General features: G+C 37.5%; 2 protein-coding genes across 2 annotated transcripts; one reads left to right on the top strand and one right to left on the bottom strand.

Annotated features, from left to right (window-relative positions):
* On the bottom strand, nt 7,276-8,249 carry LOC109228307. Its single transcript, XM_019393459.1, has 2 exons — nt 7,947-8,249; nt 7,276-7,503 (listed from the first exon to the last, which is right to left on the bottom strand). Exons 1-2 carry the CDS (start codon nt 8,226-8,228, stop codon nt 7,480-7,482), a joined length of 306 nt encoding a protein of 101 aa, XP_019249004.1. The 5' UTR covers nt 8,229-8,249; the 3' UTR covers nt 7,276-7,479.
* Nucleotides 15,499-18,456, top strand: LOC109227946. Its single transcript, XM_019393136.1, has 2 exons — nt 15,499-16,876; nt 17,036-18,456. Exons 1-2 carry the CDS (start codon nt 15,499-15,501, stop codon nt 18,454-18,456), a joined length of 2,799 nt encoding a protein of 932 aa, XP_019248681.1.

Genomic DNA, 18,456 nt, shown 5'->3' with positions numbered 1-18,456 from the left:
CCAATTCTAATGAGATTTACTGAGAAAATAAATGATGAAATAACTGAACTTTTATATAAAATCCCAAGGATTGGTAGTACAAATCATGAGCTTCTAAGACTTAGAGTTTATAAAGCTGGTATGAAATAGATACATCATCTGTTGAAACGTACATAAATAGTTTTATAAATCTGAAGCTACCAAGAACAAGAGGCGGCTATAATTGGAACGCAGGGACATCTCTAATGCCAGCTCCTGCCAAGCTCCAAAATCTGCACGCAAGATGCAGAAGTGTAGTATGAGTACAACCGACCCCATGTACTCAATAAGTAAAAAACCTAACCTTAGGTTGAAAGCAGTGACGATCTTGGAGAAACAGTCAGAGTCCAACACCAATAGTCAAGAACAATTCATAACAATATAATAAAAGCAGTATAAGTAATAACTCAAAGATATTATGCTCAGCTCGTTCACAGTTACGGAAAAATAGTCATGCTTTTTTAGGTATGATAGTAAAACCCAAATCTTTCACCAAAATCACCAAAATATGAGTATATCGGGAAACTGCAATTTTTCCCAAAACCTTTCAACAACTGATAATATATCTTATTATCAGATAACTTGAGGAAAGTACATCTCTATGCCTGCATGTCAAGTCATGAATGTCACAATATCTTATAGCATGAGGAAATGCATCTCTATGCCTACATGCCAAGTATGCATGTCAAATTAATGCATCACAGTGATAAACTCATGTACTCACACTCTCAGAGTACTCAATCTCACTTTCTCACACTCTCACTCATCACACTCAATCACTCTGCACTGTACGGTACCTGCGCTCACTACTGGTATGTTAGACTCCGGGAGGGGCGGATCCCCCAAGCGCTAATATAAGCAAACACGGCATGCTGGTGCGTGCAACCCCGATAACATGATGAGTCAATAAATCCTGCTGTGGCCTGCAGTCTGATCCCATAAACAACTGATGTGGCGTGCAACCCGATCCCATAAATATCACTCACAACTCAGCTCTCAGGCCCTAACTCAGTCATCGATCTTTGCAGTCTCTCGGGCTCACAAATCTCATGCTAAATAGCCTAAACAATGATAACATGATGTAACAACAAATGATAACAAAGACTGAGATATGATTTGTAAATGAATAAATATGACTGAATATATAATTGCAATTTAAGCAAATAACTCAACAACAGAGATGGCCTCATTGGGTTCCAACAGAATAAGCATATGGCTAAACATAATTTCTAACATGATTCACAACTCATATAATCAAGCAAGTAGGGAGAACATGGATGTAACAAGATATAACAACAAAACAAGTCCGGTCATAGTCTAATAGTCAACTAGAATCATGATTTCCTCGATGCACGCCCACACGCTCGTCATCTAGCATGTGCATCACCTCAATACATCTCTTATAACATAGCTCCCAGGGTTAAATACCCTCAAATCCAAGTTTAGATATATTACTTACCACGAACAAGCCAAATCCAATACCGAGCAAGCCAAACAATACTCTAAAAATGCCACCCACTGTATATCGACCTCCGAACGACATGAAACTAGCCAAAAGCAACTCAAAAATATAAAATAATGCCAACGGAAGCAAACCCAATCGATAAAGGCAAATATTTAATCAAAAGCCCAAAGTCAACCAAAAGGTCAAACCCGGGCCCGCACCTCGAAACCCAACAAAACTCACAAAATTCGATAACCCATTATTTATGAGTCCAACCATACTAATTTCACTCAAATCCGACTCCAAATCAATGGTCAAAACTCAAAAATTCACTTTATGAAAGTTTAGAAAAAACCCCCAGTTTCTCCATTGAAATCATTAGTCAAATGCCAAAAACGTCATGAAATATAATCAAAACCGAGTAGAAAATACTTACCCCAATCCATATGGTGAAAAACACATCCAAAATCTCCCAAATCTGAGCTCCCCAACTCAAAATGTGTAAAAATGAACAAAACTCTCAAATTATAACTTCTGCCCAGCTATTTTCGCATTTGTGAACTCAAGGCCGCTTCTACAGCGTCACTTCTGCGACAACTCGCCCGCTTCTACGAAAACCACCGAAGACTTGTCCATTCGCAATCTCAGGTGTGATATCAACCCACGCTTCTGCGCGCCATTCAGTTCTGCGTTCCAACCCGCCGCATCTGCACCATCGCAGATGCGTTGAGTCCTCCGCATCTGCGGACTCTTGCTCCCAACTCCATTTTGTGCTTCTACGACTCTTTTTCCGCTTTTGCGGCTCCGCAGCTACACCTATAGCTCCGTAGGTGCGGTCACACCAGAACCCCTGCCAAACCAGCATAGCCAAAATGATCCAAAACGATCCGAACCTCGTCCGAAACTCATCCGAGCCCCTAGGGACCCCGTTCGAATATACCAACGAGTTCAAAAATATAACACGGATCTACTCGAGGCCTCAAATCACTCATAACAACATCAAAACCATGAATCGCACCTCAAATCGAACTTAATAAATTTTTGAACTTTCAACTTCCAAAACTCATGCCGAACCATATCAAATCGACTCGGAATGAACTCAAATTTTGCACACAAGTCTAAAATGACATAACGAAGCTATTTGACCTCTGGAACCACAATCTGAACCAGATATTATCAAAATCAACTCTCCATCAAACTTATGAATATTCCAAACCTTCAAATTGCCAACTTTCGCTAAATAGTGCTGAAACCTTTTAGAATCATCCAAATATAAATCCGGTCATACGCTCGTGTCTAAAATGACCATCTGGACCTAACGGAATCATCAAAATTCTGAGCCGGGGTCAAATACATAAAAGTCAAACTTGGTGAACTCTTCCAACTTAAAGCTTCCTAGTTGAGAATATCCCAAAACACCTAAAAACCAAAACGGACGATTTAAACAAGTAATAATACATCAAATGAAGCTACTCAAGACTTCAAACAGATGAACGGAATGCAAATGCTCAAAACGACCGATTGGGTCGTTACAAAAGAATATCAGATGAACAAGAGTAAAGAAGTGCATTTATGTTAATCATTCCACTACTCCCAACATATTTTTCTCTGACTTCTCTCTATGCTATCAACCGACCTTACTGGACCATTAGAGGTCCCTCAACTACCTCCACCATCCCCACCCGATCCACCACCACAAAATGCCAATCAAAATACGACACCTCACCATCAGAATCCATCTACCACCAACTCAACACCCCAAACCATTCCATCAATTATGGTTGGCAAAATTACCCCCACTTCACAACCAACATCCTCTCAAATTAGACATGAAGATGCGGTCCATCTGGATGGCACAAAAGTTAATTCAACACCAAATCACGAACTCCCCAATACCCAAAAGAATAACTCTCTTCCACCACAATTGAAGGTTTCCAGTAACTTTGACCCGCCTCGTCGTCACAACCGAAACATCAATACTACTCAAAATTCCCAATCCAATGGTCAACAAAATGCAAATCAGAATGCAAATCCTCTCTCTAGCTCAAATACTAATTCCAAAGTTCAAACCAAGCCACCACACCCAGTGTCTAAGCCATCCTTCTCAGCTATGGTGTCAGCTGCTCTCGCCAATAGCTCAAGTACCAAGCAACCGATGGAAATTACGCACGGTACTCATATGGGAAAACCAACAGTATACTTCAGTGCCCATGACTATTTTGTTACATTAGCTGAAGAGTGCAAATTTACAATCGTTGGGAAGTTCACCAGAGGTAAACCTAGTATGGAAGAAGTAAGGAGGTTGTTCATCAGTCATATCCCTCTCAAAGGTTCTGTTAAAATAGCCTTCTATGACGCAAATCATGTTTATATTGACTTTACCAATGAAGCAGACTTCTACCACATATACTCTAAACCATTCATCACTCTTGGTCCATATATAATGAAGGTTATTAGATGGACCCCTGATTTTTCCCCTGAATGTGAAACTACAATTTCCCCTGTATGGATTTTGATTCATCAGCTCCCCTGGCATCTTTTTAGGTGGGACACCTTGTCCAGAATGGTTAGCTCAATTGGTAATGCCATGGCCCCTGATATGGCCACTTACTCTAAGTCTAGGGGTAACGTGGCTAAGCTTAAAGTTGAAATTAACCTCTTAAAGCCTAGACAGGATCAAATCTGGCTGGGATTTAAGAGGTTAGACAGTAATGAGGAAGATGGATACTGGTTATATATCGAATACGAGGGTGCCCCATCATACTGCCAATATTGTTGTATGCAAGGTCATGATCTACTCTCCTGCAGAAATAAGAAAAGAGATGAAGAAGTTCAGGCTAAAGCCTCAGCCAACATTGAGGAGATTAATGATCAATGGAGAGTTCAAAGAGGAAACAAGAAATTACATCAACACATAATCGGGAATACTAACTTGAATATGCTACCACAACAACCTCATCAGGAAGTCATTCTCACAGGGAAAAATTCACAATCAGAGAGGGAAAATCAACCAACTATACAGCTAACAAATAATGGAACGCAAGACAAACAGAAACGAGTTTTGGACAAGAACAATCCAGTTGAACATATAGCCCAATTGCACCAGGCATCGAAGCACAAGAATGGACCAAAGAAAAGAGTACAATGGCAAGTTAATCAGAGCAAAGAACAGACTAATACTCATCAGCATCATAGCACAAAACAACCAACTCCACTAACAATTGAGTCAAGCCAAGTTAATCCAAATGCAAAGCCTAATAAACCTCAAAACACAACACCTCAGACAAGCCCTAATGTGCAGTCTTCCATTAAGACAGGTTCTCAGATGCTCCCTGATAGTACTACCAAGCCAAAACACCAATCTGATATCGCCTCTACTTCTGTTGTTCCAAAACAACAAAATATATCCACCTCATTTCCTAAAATCCAAAAGACAACACAAATTAGCCCTCCACTACTAGGAAACTAAACAGAAAATGCACACATAAACCACACTTCTCAAGAGACTCCAGACCCTCATCCTCCTGACAATCCAACCTCCGAATCCCCTCCACCAGCTAACAATCCTAGTAACCACATTGTTCCCTCAGAGAGTAGTGATGAATTAGAGCTGGATGTGGTAAATAATGTAGATTCCGAATTTGAAGGGGAAGATTCAGAAATNTAGCCTATGGATTAGAACATTCCGAGACAATATATGCAAGATCCTAGAAAGTCTGACCTTCAGGCTGCCTATCACATGCCTAGATACTTGCTCAAGGATCCTACTTTGGGACTCTTCATGTCCAATGATGCTGACTTCTCAGTTCAAGCCTATTGTGATTCTGATTGGGCTGCCTGCCCTGATTCTAGGAAATCAGTGTCAGGTTATATTGTTCTATTGGGCAACCGTCCCATTAGATGAAAATCTAAGAAGCAAGAGACCATCTCCCTTTCTTCAGCAGAAGCAGAATATAGATCTATCAGGAAAGTTGTTGGTAAGCTTGTTTGGATGTATCGTGTGCTTACAGAGCTGACTGTCCCTCTTGTCCTGCCGATTCCTGTGTTTTGTGACAGTCAATCTACTCTCCATATTACCACAAATCCTGTGTTTCACGAGCGTACTATGCACATTGAAGTTGACTGCCACTTTGTGAGGTCCAAGCACTAGGAAGGTCTCATTTTGATTCAGCACATAAGGACTGGTGATCAACTCACTGACATCCTCACAAAGTCCCTTACTGGGATCAAACATGCTACTGTCCAGGGCAAGTTGGTTGTGCTAGAATTGTATTTATTCAGTAGTTAGTTAACACTGTTGCTTTAGTCAGTTATTGTTATCTGTTAGTTAGTTGTTAGTTAATGATTAGCTGTCTATTAGCTGTCATTTTCAGATTAGTTAATTAGCTTAGTGCTCAGTCAGTGCTCACTGTATATAAGAACTACTCTGCGACATAGTTGAGTTTGAGTTTTACTTTTCTCAATTAGAGACTCCCTCTCTGTTTCTCCTTTCTTCCGCCGATATTTTGGAAGCTTCTAACTGATTCCTCCATTGTAGCTGTGAAGCTTTCTAAGCTTGAATTCCAAAGCTTGACAGAAATAACACTATCCAGCAAAGATCGATTTTGGGGGTTTGAACACGCAAAGGATATCACCAATTTATTGGTAAGTGGCAACTTTAAAGTAACTTTTTCAGCACTACTAAGTTCCGAAAATTAAAGTCAGTAAAAAGACGAACTCGGTTACTTACTCCATGTATAATTTCATCATTATATTTTCATTCACCACCCAATTAGGCAACTCTTACTAGCACTTGGTAAAACTAGAGAGGAAACTAGTATAAGGGACTATTATCCTATTACATAATACAATCCCTATTACATAATCAGTTTTAGAGGAAACATTTCTCTATTTTTCTTTTTCTGAATATTTCCCAGTGAGTTAGTTTGCGACTAGCAGAAGATTTTAGAAACTAGAATAATAGATTTGGTTGGGCGATAGGCCAGCTAAAACTGATTAAGGATTTGCCTGGGAGATTTTTTGTGGCATGATATATACTTTAGTAAAGATTGATTATATTGAATTGGTCTATTCATCTTTATCAAGTTCAAAAGATTTGAAATTAAATCTTAGACAAACTAATAATTCACATACTCTTAATAAATTGTTCGGGAAAAGCATGATGCCTTATATACCCTTTTCAATTTATGAACCTATTTTATTTTTAGTCCGTGATAAAAAGAATGAATCATTTTTTATATTTGAAAAAAATTTACCTTTATATAATAATTTATGCTACACAAAATATATGTGTCTCATTTTACATCATAAGTTTAAAAGTTTTCTCTTTTTTCTTGAACTCTGTGACTAGTCAAATAGTTCACATAAATTAAAACGGAATAGTATATGTCATATAAACCAAAACCAATACCTAAAATCTTACTATTAATATATCAAAATTAGTATGAAATTCGAACCTTGAAGAAAAAAGATCATCCCAACTGCATGGTACTGGTTTCCCTGACAACAACAGCAGACGTGGATAAGACCAAATACAAATTCAGAGGTACGCTGGCTAGGTACAACGGTGCTGCAAATCTCTAGTGTAGTAGTAGTACTACAGAAAAAGGAATACGCCAAATGTTCATTTCAGAGGACTTAATTAGTACTAAGTTCATGAGTCTGAAAGATTAATACTAATAAACCAAACGAATTCGGACGATGCATTGTAAGAGTTGTAACATCAGAATGTAACTGTAATAGCTAAAGAAAGCATTCAGCCAAAAAAATTGTGAAGTTAAAGCAAATAAAACATCTTACGCCATGCACACTAATTAAACTTCAGCAAATTAAACATTCTTACGCTTAAACTTCAGCAAATATAACATTCTTATGCTTAAACTTCAGCAAATATAACATTCTTACGCTTAAACTTCAGCAAATAAAACATTCTTACACTACATCAACTAAACTTCTGCAAATTAAACCTCTAGCTAGTTGACACATCCCCTAAGAATGACAGCATCAGCAACTTGAAATCAGGGCTCAGGCGCACCTGGGAACTGCATTCATTCGAGAAAAAAAAGAAGAAGAAATGTTATAAGTACCATGGCCAATACCATTTTCACAATCCATCATAGCAGAGAAGAACAACCGTTTAGATGAGAGAAACCAACAAAATAAATTGAGCAAGCAAGCAACAAATATACGGTACACTCAACAAATAAAAAGAATATATCTAGAATGAATAAATTGAAGTTTCTCAAATACATCAGAGTAGAGAAGAACAAGAGAACCCAACAAAATAAATAGAGCAAGCAACCAACAAATATACCGTATACCAGTTATAAGCATGAAACAAAGAGTAGTAAACAAGACTCTATATCTGCTACTAACCTTTTCACCAAAATAATAAATAAAAAAACATTCTAACTTATTTCTCACCAAATAGCTAGGAGATGATTTATAGTAAGAGACGAAAGTGAGGAGGAGTTTTTGATCATACCTGTGGGAGTTCCTGCTCAGGTGGGGCAACCTCCTGCTCAGGTGCTGAAGCCTTTATCCAATCTTTAACTAAATTAAAAGCTGAAAGAAGGAAGTAGATCCCGCAAAAAATAGCCAAGAGAAAGTAGATAACAATCATATATATTGGAAGGTGGATAGCTTTGTTCTCGTAATGCCATACCAGGAGAATGATTCCACAAGAGCTCGCAAACCCAGATATCCCTGTGCGTACAGCGCGGTTCACAGGAATGTTGCCAAGTATATTATTGCAAATAACTGCCATTTTTTTTTGACTTGGGAAGGAGGAAATATTTTACACTCATATGTGACTGTCAGTAATGAAGAAGAATATATAGAACAGAATCAGACGTTTGTTACGTCGGGATTCGTGAATCGTCCTTTTTTTTTTTTTTTTAAATTCCCCAATTATAAGTAAATTTTTGTTTTGAATATTCTTGTGTACATTTTACTAAATTAAACTATATTTTCTTGTATATAGAATTTATTCTATATCTAGACTTATAATTTCAGAACTATATTATATTATATATCGAGTAACAATGTAAATTTTATGTAGGTATGTCATTAGTAATATTGCCAGTATGAATATTTTTATTTGATCGTATAATATTCATTTGATATGTTTGCATGAATTTGAGATTGTATCATATTTATATTTGTTAAGGTTACATAAATTCGATACTCCAAGCATTTTAGACGGCTTCTTATTTTTCACGTGATTTATATTTATATCCGTTAAATTTTTTTAATTATATAAGAGTAATAATTCATTCTAATTATAGAACATCGATAATAAAAGTCTATTTCAATTGTAGCTAAAATTTGTACGTATCTACTAGGCTAAGATTTATTCTGATTGTTGTCAAATGTGATCATTATCTTTATACTCCTATAACCCGCCAATTTCATATGAATATTGTCGTGGAAGAGAGTGAATGGAATCGGATTATATAGAATCAGGCGTTAGTTGTTACATGAGAAATCAGGCACCATTTTTATAATTCTTAATATAAAGAATCAAACGTTCCATAAAAATAATATTTACATTATAATTCTTGCATAACTAATCCTTACATTTCTAATCCCTATATTAGAATTTATACATTTAAATTATTGCCAAACCAAATAATGTTAATATCAAGCTGATATGGAGGGTATACTTAGTGTTTGCACCAAACTACAGTAATAAATATTATAAAATATAATTTTTTATATAGGTTTATACCATTTAATTATGATTAATTAATAGCATGTTGAACTTGATGTTAAAAAATATTTTAATATTTTATTAATTTCTTTAAAGTTCTGTAAATATAAATTATAATGTCATAATACGTAATCACAGAATGCGGGGAAAAAAAATGAGAATGAAGTACTAAACCACGAGGAGATAAATGAATATTTTAGTGGGAGATATCTGACACTCGTATATTGTAGGAGTACTATTGAATTAGACGTTACTTGTTACCTAGGGAACCGTGCATCGTCCTTCTTTCTTTTTATTTTCTCTTTTTATTTTTGAGATAATACCACTTTTGCATCTACGGGCTACGGCAACTCTAAACTAGATTTTGAAAGCAACTTCTTTAAATGGTTTCCTAGCCATTTAAATTTATAGCCGTTTGTAAAGCCGATACATAAAGTTACAATTTTCCTATTTAAGCACCTTAACTCATATATTTGCACACTAATAAACACATATGATTGTGCGTGGTCCACAAGCGCTATGACACAAATGACATGTCACATACTTATCCTCTTATTAATTGCCATGTGTAATTTATGGGTCCCATTAAAGCTTTAAACAAAAACTCTAGGAACAGAAATTATATATAGTCCTACCATTAAAGCTTTAAACAAAAACTCTAGGAACAGATTCCACAGGCTTGCAATCAACTTCTCTCAACACAGTTTGAATCCCTTTGCTTCCTGCATTTGCAAGTGGATGTATTCCATGAGCTAACCCTTCCATATTTGCAAAACAGGAATTATTAGTGCATAAACAGATGAAGATCTACTATCATGATCTATTCTTTTAGCTTCAGAAAGTCCACCATTGCCAGCAGAAATGGCTGCTACGATGGTTGCCTTGATGGAAAAGGGAGAGAGATTTGAGGAACAAGAGAGATGATTGAGAATCTTCTAATAGAGAGAGAAGGAAAAGAGGGAGAAAGAAAATAATTGGCGTATTTCATGCCTCAATGGTAGGGTATAAAATAAATACATATTTTGCTATAAAATAAAAAAGATAAATTATTTTGATTTATAATAAATAAGAAGGAGTAATAATTTGCTATAGGAGGTGAAAAGCAGTTTGTGTTTGGAATTGATATTTAATGACTATTTTTAAGTGTACCATTACAAAAGTAGACATATAAATATACATTATGCATGCAATTAGTATTATTCGGATATTGATGATTTAATGTAAACCACAGTAACAATCATATGATGATTTAATTGGTTAAGCTGTGAGGTGAAAATTAAGAGAGAGTACGTAGTACGTGGGATTAGTCTTTGCTGGTGCTCCTATAATTATAATAGGATACTGTGGTAGAAATAATCCTGACAAGACTATTTTTGACTTGAAATTTTTTTCTTAGAATCCAGTTTCTAAGGAAAAACTACAATATTGTTGTATGCAAGGTCACGATCTACTCTCCTGCAGAAATAAGAAAAGAGATGAAGAAGTTCAGGCTAAAGCCTCAGCCAACATTGAGGAGATTGATGATCAATGGAAAGTTCAAAGAGGAAATAAGAAATTACATCAACACACAATCGGGAATACTAACTTGAATATGCTACCACAACAACCTCATCAGGAAGTCATTCTCACAGGGAAAAATTCACAATCAGAGAGGGCAAATCAACCAACTATACAGCTAACAAATGATGGAACGCAAGACAAACAGAAACGAGTTTTGGACAAGAACAATCCAATTGAACATATAGCCCAATTGCACCAGGCATCGAAGCACAAGAATGGACCAAAGAAAAGAGTGCAATGGTAAGTTAATCAGAGCAAACAACAGACTAATACTCAGCATCATAGCACAAAACAACCAACTCCACTAACAATTGAGTCAAGCCAAGTTAATCCAAATGCAAAGCCTAATAAACCTCAAAACACAACACCTCAGACAAGCCCTAATGTGCAGTCTTCCATTAAGACAGGTTCTCAGATGCTCCCTGATAGTACTACCAAGCCAAAACACCAATCTGATATCGCCTCTACTTCTGTTGTTCCAAAACAACAAAATATATCCACCTCAGTTCCTAAAATCCAAAAGACAACACAAATTAGCCCTCCATTACTAGGAAACCAGACAGAAAATGCACACACAAACCACACTTCTCAAGAGCCTCCAGACCCTCATCCTCCTGACAATCTAACCCCCGAATCCCCTCCACCAGCTAACAATCCTAGTAACCACACTGTTCCCTCGGAGAGTAGTGATGAATTAGAGCTGGATGTGGTAAATGATGTAGATTCCGAATTTGAAGGGGAAGATTCAGAAATTGCTGAAAATGATCAAGTTGTTAGTGATTCTGAGAATGACTTTGAAAGCGTTGAAGATCAGTCTGAAAGTGAGGAAAGTCTTGATGCTCAATCTGCTACCAGCGATGATCATGCTAACAGATTGCTAGAAGCTTTCTCACATCAATCACCACCACCAGATGAAATTGTTCAAGCCTTTGGAGATGTTACTGACAGACAGCACCTCTCACCCAGGGGGCATGAGGTAACCAGAGGTGGACTCTCATTAACCAGAGGTGGACTCACCTTTAAGGAGGGTAGAGGTAATAGAAGAGGCAAAGGCATTCCTCCAGTGAAATTTTCATAGGACAATGATGATCAATCTACATCTTTTTAATGATTAAGTCTCTTATTTGGAATATTAGAGGCATCACTTCACAAGGTGCCTTTGACAGACTTAAGCAACTCAAAAGAACTCACAACCTTTTATTCATTGCTCTCATGGAACCTTTCTGCGGAAGGAAAAAGTTAGAGAAATTTAGAAGAGGACTTGGGTTTGATTTTGCATATGCTAATTGCAACAATAGAATCAGGTTCTTTGGTGATAGCTCTATCAACTGTATTGTTATTGAAGACCTTCCTCAACTTATCAATTGCTCAATTGATAATAATGGGGAGACTTTATACATGACTTTAGTGTATGCTAAATGCAAAGCTCATCTCAGGGAGCCTCTATGGGATAGCATCAAATCTTTTTCTAATGCAGTTAGCTCTCCATGGATGGTGATTGGGGATTTTAACGCTATTACTGATCCTCAGGAGAAAAAAGGGGGGAAACAATGTAGATTCCGAATTTGAAGGGGAAGATTCAGAAATTGCTGGAAATGATCAAGTTGTTAGTGATTCTGAGAATGACTTTGAAAGCGTTGAAGATCAGTCTGAAAGTGAGAAAAGTCTTGATGCTCAATCTGCTACCAGTGATGATCATGCTAACAGATTGCTAGAAGCTTTCTCACATCAATCACCACCACCAGATGAAATTGTTCAAGCCTTTGGAGATGTTACTGACAGACAGCACCTCTCACCCAGGGGGCATGAGGTAACCAGAGGTGGACTCTCATTAACCAGAGGTGGACTCACCTTTAAGGAGGGTAGAGGTAATAGAAGAGGCAAAGGCATTCCTCCAGTGAAATTTTCATAGGACAATGATGATCAATCTACATCTTTTTAATGATTAAGTCTCTTATTTGGAATATTAGAGGCATCACTTCACAAGGTGCCTTTGACAGACTTAAGCAACTCAAAAGAACTCACAACCTTTTATTCATTGCTCTCATGGAACCTTTCTGCGGAAGGAAAAAGTTAGAGAAATTTAGAAGAGGACTTGGGTTTGATTTTGCATATGCTAATTGCAACAATAAAATCTGGTTCTTTGGTGATAGCTCTATCAACTGTATTGTTATTGAAGATCTTCCTCAACTTATCAATTGCTCAATTGATAATAATGGGGAGACTTTATACATGACTTTAGTGTATGCTAAATGCAAAGCTCATCTCAGGGAGCCTCTATGGGATAGCATCAAATCTTTTTCTAATGCAGTTAGCTCTCCATGGATGGTGATTGGGGATTTTAACGCTATTACTGATCCTCAGGAGAAAAAAAGGGGGAAAATTCACAATATGTCTAAAAGCTTGCCCTTCATCAACTGCATTGTGGATAGTGGCCTTTTGGATCTTGGTTACACTGGAAGTCCTTTTACCTGGTGTAATGGCTGGGCACCTACTAAGAGGATATGGGCAAGACTGGATAGAGCTCTTGTTAACTCAGAATGGTTACAGAATTTTGCAGATACCTCTATCACACACTTGGTCAGAACTGGCTCTGATCATGCTCTTTTTCTTGTCTCCACTTCTAATCCACAATTGGAGCCTAAAAAGTATTTCAGATTCTTAGATCTTTGGACTGAACAAGAGGGTTTTATGCAAGTAGTAGAACAAGCCTGGAATCTACAAGTAGAAGGAGGCCCTATGTGGAGATTTCATCTCAAGCTAAAAAATGTTTGTAAAAGTCTTTCCTTTTGGTCCAAGAATTCTATTGGGAATATTTTTGATAAGACCAAGGAATTGCAGAATATGCTTGAGGTATTAGAGGAAAGATGTCTAAATGACAATTCTGAAAGCAATAGGATGGAATACAATAATGTGAATGCACAGTTGATTAGGCACATAAAAAATAAAGAGTCATTTTGGAGACAAAAAAGCTGGCTTGAAGTGGTTTACGGATGGTGACAATAACACTAGGTTCTTTCACTCTGTAATTAATTCTAGAAGGAAAAAATTACAACTTACAAGAATCAAGAAGCAAGATGGTACCTGGATTGAGAACAAAGATGATATAGCTACTGAAGCTATTAACTTTTTTGAGCAGCAGTTCACACAAGAAAATACTTGCAGAGATTTTTCAATGCTTAGGGGGCTTAACAGAGTAATATCAGAAGAAGATAACTTGGTTTTAGAGGCACTCCCTACCATGGATGAACTGAAACAGGTAGTATTCTCCATGGATAGTAGCAGCTCGCCTGGCCCCGATGGCATTTCTGGAAAATTCTTTCAACACTGCTGGAATATAATTTCTGCTGATCTCTATCAGGTGGTTTTGGAATTCTTCTCTGGGCAACCTCTCCCTAGATCATTTACTCATACATGCCTTGTCCTTATCCCTAAAATTGATAACCCGCAACAATTCACTGATTTCAGGCCTATNCCACCACCAGATGAAATTGTTCAAGCCTTTGGAGATGTTACTGACAGACACCACCTCTCACCCAGGGGCATGAGGTAACCAGAGGTGGACTCACCTTTAGGGAGGGCAGAGGTAATAAAAGAGGCAAAGGCATTCCTCCTGTGAAATTTTCACAGGACAATGATGATCAATCTACATCTTTTTAATGATTAAGTCTCTTATTTGGAATATTAGAGGCATCACTTCACAAGGTGCCTTTGACAGACTTAAGCAACTCAAAAGAACTCATAACCTTTTATTCATTGCTCTCATGGAACCTTTCTGCGGAAGGAAAAAGTTAGAGAAATTTAGAAGAGGACTTGGGTTTGATTTTGCATATGCTAATTGCAACAATAAAATCTGGTTCTTTGGTGATAGCTCTATCACCTGTATTGTTATTGAAGACCTTCCTCAACTTATCAATTGTTCAATTGATAATGATTGGGAGATTTTATACATGACTTTAGTGTATGCTAAATGCGAAGCTCATCTCAGGGAGCCTCTATGGGATAGCATCAAATCTTTTTCTAATGGAGTTAGCTCTCCATGGATGGTGATTGGGGATTTTAACTCTATTACTGATCCTCGGGAGAAAAAAGGGGGGAAAATTCGCAATATGTCTAAAACCTTGCCCTTCATCAATTCCATTGTGGATAGTGGCCTTTTGGATCTTGGTTACACTGGAAGTCCTTTTACCTGGTGTAATGGCTGGGCACCTACTAAGAGGATATGGGCAAGACTGGATAGAGCTCTTGTTAACTCGGAATGGTTACAGAATTTTGCAGATATCTCTATCACACACTTGGTCAGAACTGGCTCTGATCATGCTCCTTTGCTTGTCTCCACTTCTAATCCACAATTGGAGCCTAAAAAGTATTTCAGATTCTTAGATCTTTGGACTGAACAAGAGGGTTTTATGCAAGTAGTAGAACAAGCCTGGAATCTACAAGTAGAAGGAGGCCCTATGTGGTAGCTTCTATACTGGCCCTTCCACTTTGGTGTAGTTTTAGTTTGTATTGGTGCTCTACGGGAGGTGGGTGGGGATCAAGAGAAGCAAGGCCGGGCATTTGAGTTCAAAGCGAGGAGCCAGACAGAGACAGATTGCAATTGCAAAAGCGGAGATTTCATCTCAAGCTAAAAAATGTATGTAAAAGTCTTTCCTTTTGGTCCAAGATTTCTATTGGGAATTTTTTTGATAAGACCAAGGAATTGCAGAATATGCTTGAGGTATTAGAGGAAAGGTGTCTAAATGACAATTTTGAAAGTAATAGGATGGAATACAATAATGTGAATGCACAGTTGATTAGGCACATAAAAAATGAAGAGTCATTTTGGAGACAAAAAGCTGGCTTGAAGTGGTTTACGGATGGTGACAATAACACTAGGTTCTTTTACTCTGTAATTAATTCTAGAAGGAAAAAATTACAACTTACAAGAATCAAGAAGCAAGATGGTACCTGGATTGAGAACAAAGATGATATAGCTATTGAAGCTATTAACTTTTTTGAGCAACAGGTCACACAAGAAAATACTTGCAGAGATTTTTCAAAGCTTAGGGGGCTTAACAGAGTAATAAATGAAGAATATAACTTGGTTTTAGAGTCACTCCCTACCATGGATGAACTGAAACAGGTAGTATTCTCCATGGATAGTAGCAGCTCGCCTGGTCCCGATGGCATTTCTGGAAAATTCTTTCAACACTGCTGGAATATAATTTCTGCTGATCTCTATCAGGTGGTTTTGGAATTCTTCTCTGGGCAACCTCTCACTAGATCATTTACTCATACATGCCTTGTCCTTATCCCTAAAATTGATAACCCGCAACAATTCACTGATTTCAGGCCTATTAGTCTAAGCAACTTCACTTCCAAAATTATCTCAATGTTGCTTAACAGTAGGCTAGCCCCTCTTATGAACAGGATTATTTCTCCAAACCAAACTGGTTTCCTTAAAGGTAGGTCAATCTCAGATAATGTGATGCTTACTCAAGAACTTATTCATAACTTGAATAGGCCCAATGTCAATGGTAATGTAGTTTTTAAGCTAGACATGGCAAAGGCCTTTGACAGAGTTCCTTGGGACTACCTCTGTCAAACTATGAGGCAATTAGGCTTTTCTGAATGTTGGATTGATATGGTTTCAAGATTGATCTCAAACAATTGGTACTCCATCAATGTCAATGGAGTGAGACATGGGTTTTTCAAATCCTCTAAGGGCCTTAAGCAAGGAGACCCACTATCCCCCTCACTTTTTGTCATTGGAGCAGAATTGCTGTCTTACATGATGGACCAGCTAGTACATGATAATTTTATTAGTTTTTCTATGGATCGAGGCAGTCCCTTAATCACTCACCTCACATATGCTGATGGCACCATCCTCTTCTCCTCTGGTGACTTGTTATCTATTGCCATGATGATGAAAAAGTTGGAGGACTATGAACAAGCCTCAGGACAAATGGTGAATAAAAGAAAATCTACATTCCTGGTATCTTCTAAAACTCCTTCAACTGTAATTGAAGACATCAAAAGCATCACTAGTTTTTCCCATTCCCAGTTCCCTTTTACTTATTTGGGGTGCCCTATTTACCCTGGGAGAAAGAAAATTTGCTATTTTGGAAATATGGTGGCCAAAATAGCAAATAGAACTCAAGGTTAGAAAGGGAAAATTCTCTCTTTTGGGGGTAGAGCAGTCCTTATCAGGTCTGTATTGCATTCTATTCCTTTACATATCACATCTATTGTGCATCCACCAAAAACTACCCTTGATCATATTGAAAAATCTCTTGCTAGTTTTTTCTGGGATACAATAGAGAGCGAGAGAAGTTATCATTGGTTTTCTTGGCAGAATTTATGTTATCCTAAGACGGAGGGAGGGGTAGGTTTTAGATCATTGCATGACATTTGCATTTCTTTTGCTGCTAAATCCTGGTGGAATTTCAGAACTCAAAAGTCTCTTCTCACCCTCTTCCTGGAAGCTAAATACTGCAAAAGATATCATCCACTTGCTAGAAAAAAGAGTTATACTCAGTCACACTCTTGGAGAAGGCTAATGGATATCAAGAAAGACTGTGAAGCACATATTTTATGGAATGTAGGAAAAGGTAACCTCTCCTTTTGGTGGGATAACTGGACCAATAAAGGAGCCCTTGCTAATTTAGTTCAACAGGGAAACAAGTCCCAGAAGATAAAAGTGGCTGATTTTATTGCGCACAACCAATGGAAGCTGGATAAACTCCGTGATACTCTCCCTTCTAATTTGGTTTCTCATATTCAATCTATCAAGATTTCTCCTGAAGAGAAAGATCTTCCTATTTGGCTCGCAAACCCCACTGGATCATTTTCTAGTAAATCAGCATGGAAAACTTTTAGAAAATCTAGAGGCTCTTCCTTCACTACAACTAAGATCTGGCACCGTAAACTACCTTTTAAAGTATCTTTTCATGTTATGAGATTATTAAATGGTAAGCTTGCAACTGATGACTCTTTGATCAGGTTTGGGGTTCATGGGCCCTCAAAATGTTATTGCTGCATCAATAGCAATATGGAAACTACAAACCATTTATTTTGTGATGGTGATGTGGCTCTAAAAGTTTGGAAATATTTTCAAGATGCTTGTGGATTGTCTATTAACTCTGTTGGTGGTATTCGGTCCAAATTCATCAGATGGTGGCTCATCAAACCACAAAACAAAGTTCATGACATGATATTGCAATGTCTCCCCTCTATTATCTGTTGGGAAATATGGAAATATAGATGTACCTACAAATATGAGGGTATCAGAAGTTCAATTCATAGAATCATTGGTCAAATTACCTACTTGATGCAACTGTTGCTTTCTACTGAATTTCCTTCTCTGCCTTTTATGTCTTCTTTCCCGAGGATATGTCAATTGGTAGACATAATCAAACCTCAACTACACATTGTTCCTGTGAGATGGAATAAACCGAGTGTTGGGGAATTCAAATTAAATGTTGATGGTTGTAGCAAAGGAAACCCAGGTAATGCAGGAGGTGGAGGGGTGTTAAGAGATCATCTCGGACGTTTGATCATGGCTTTCACTGTTTACCTTGGTAGTTGCTCAAATAATTCAGCTGAAGCTCAAGCAATCAAAATCGGAGTTAGATGGTGCTTAGATCATGGCTTCAACAGGTTGACAGTTGAGTCAGATTCTCTTGTTGTTATCCAGATGATAAGAGGAGAAATTTCTACTACTTGGCATATAAAAGGATGA

Source organism: Nicotiana attenuata, chromosome 6 (assembly GCF_001879085.1).
Source record: "Nicotiana attenuata strain UT chromosome 6, NIATTr2, whole genome shotgun sequence".
NCBI lineage: Eukaryota > Viridiplantae > Streptophyta > Magnoliopsida > Solanales > Solanaceae > Nicotiana > Nicotiana attenuata.
The sequence above is the reverse complement of the archived record's forward strand: the minus strand, read 5'-3'. Positions and strand labels throughout refer to the sequence as shown.

Excerpts from the sequence above, each read along its gene's own strand:
- LOC109228307 (XM_019393459.1), bottom strand. The coding sequence starts at position 8,228 with ATGGCAGTTATTTGCAATAATATACTTGGCAACATTCCTGTGAACCGC. Across the intron at positions 7,504-7,946 it reads CTGAGCAGGAACTCCCACAG|TTCCCAGGTGCGCCTGAGCC; the intron begins GTATGATCAAAA and ends GAATGAATGCAG.
- LOC109227946 (XM_019393136.1), top strand. The coding sequence starts at position 15,499 with ATGGAATACAATAATGTGAATGCACAGTTGATTAGGCACATAAAAAAT. Across the intron at positions 16,877-17,035 it reads AATAGCAAATAGAACTCAAG|AGAGCGAGAGAAGTTATCAT; the intron begins GTTAGAAAGGGA and ends GGGATACAATAG.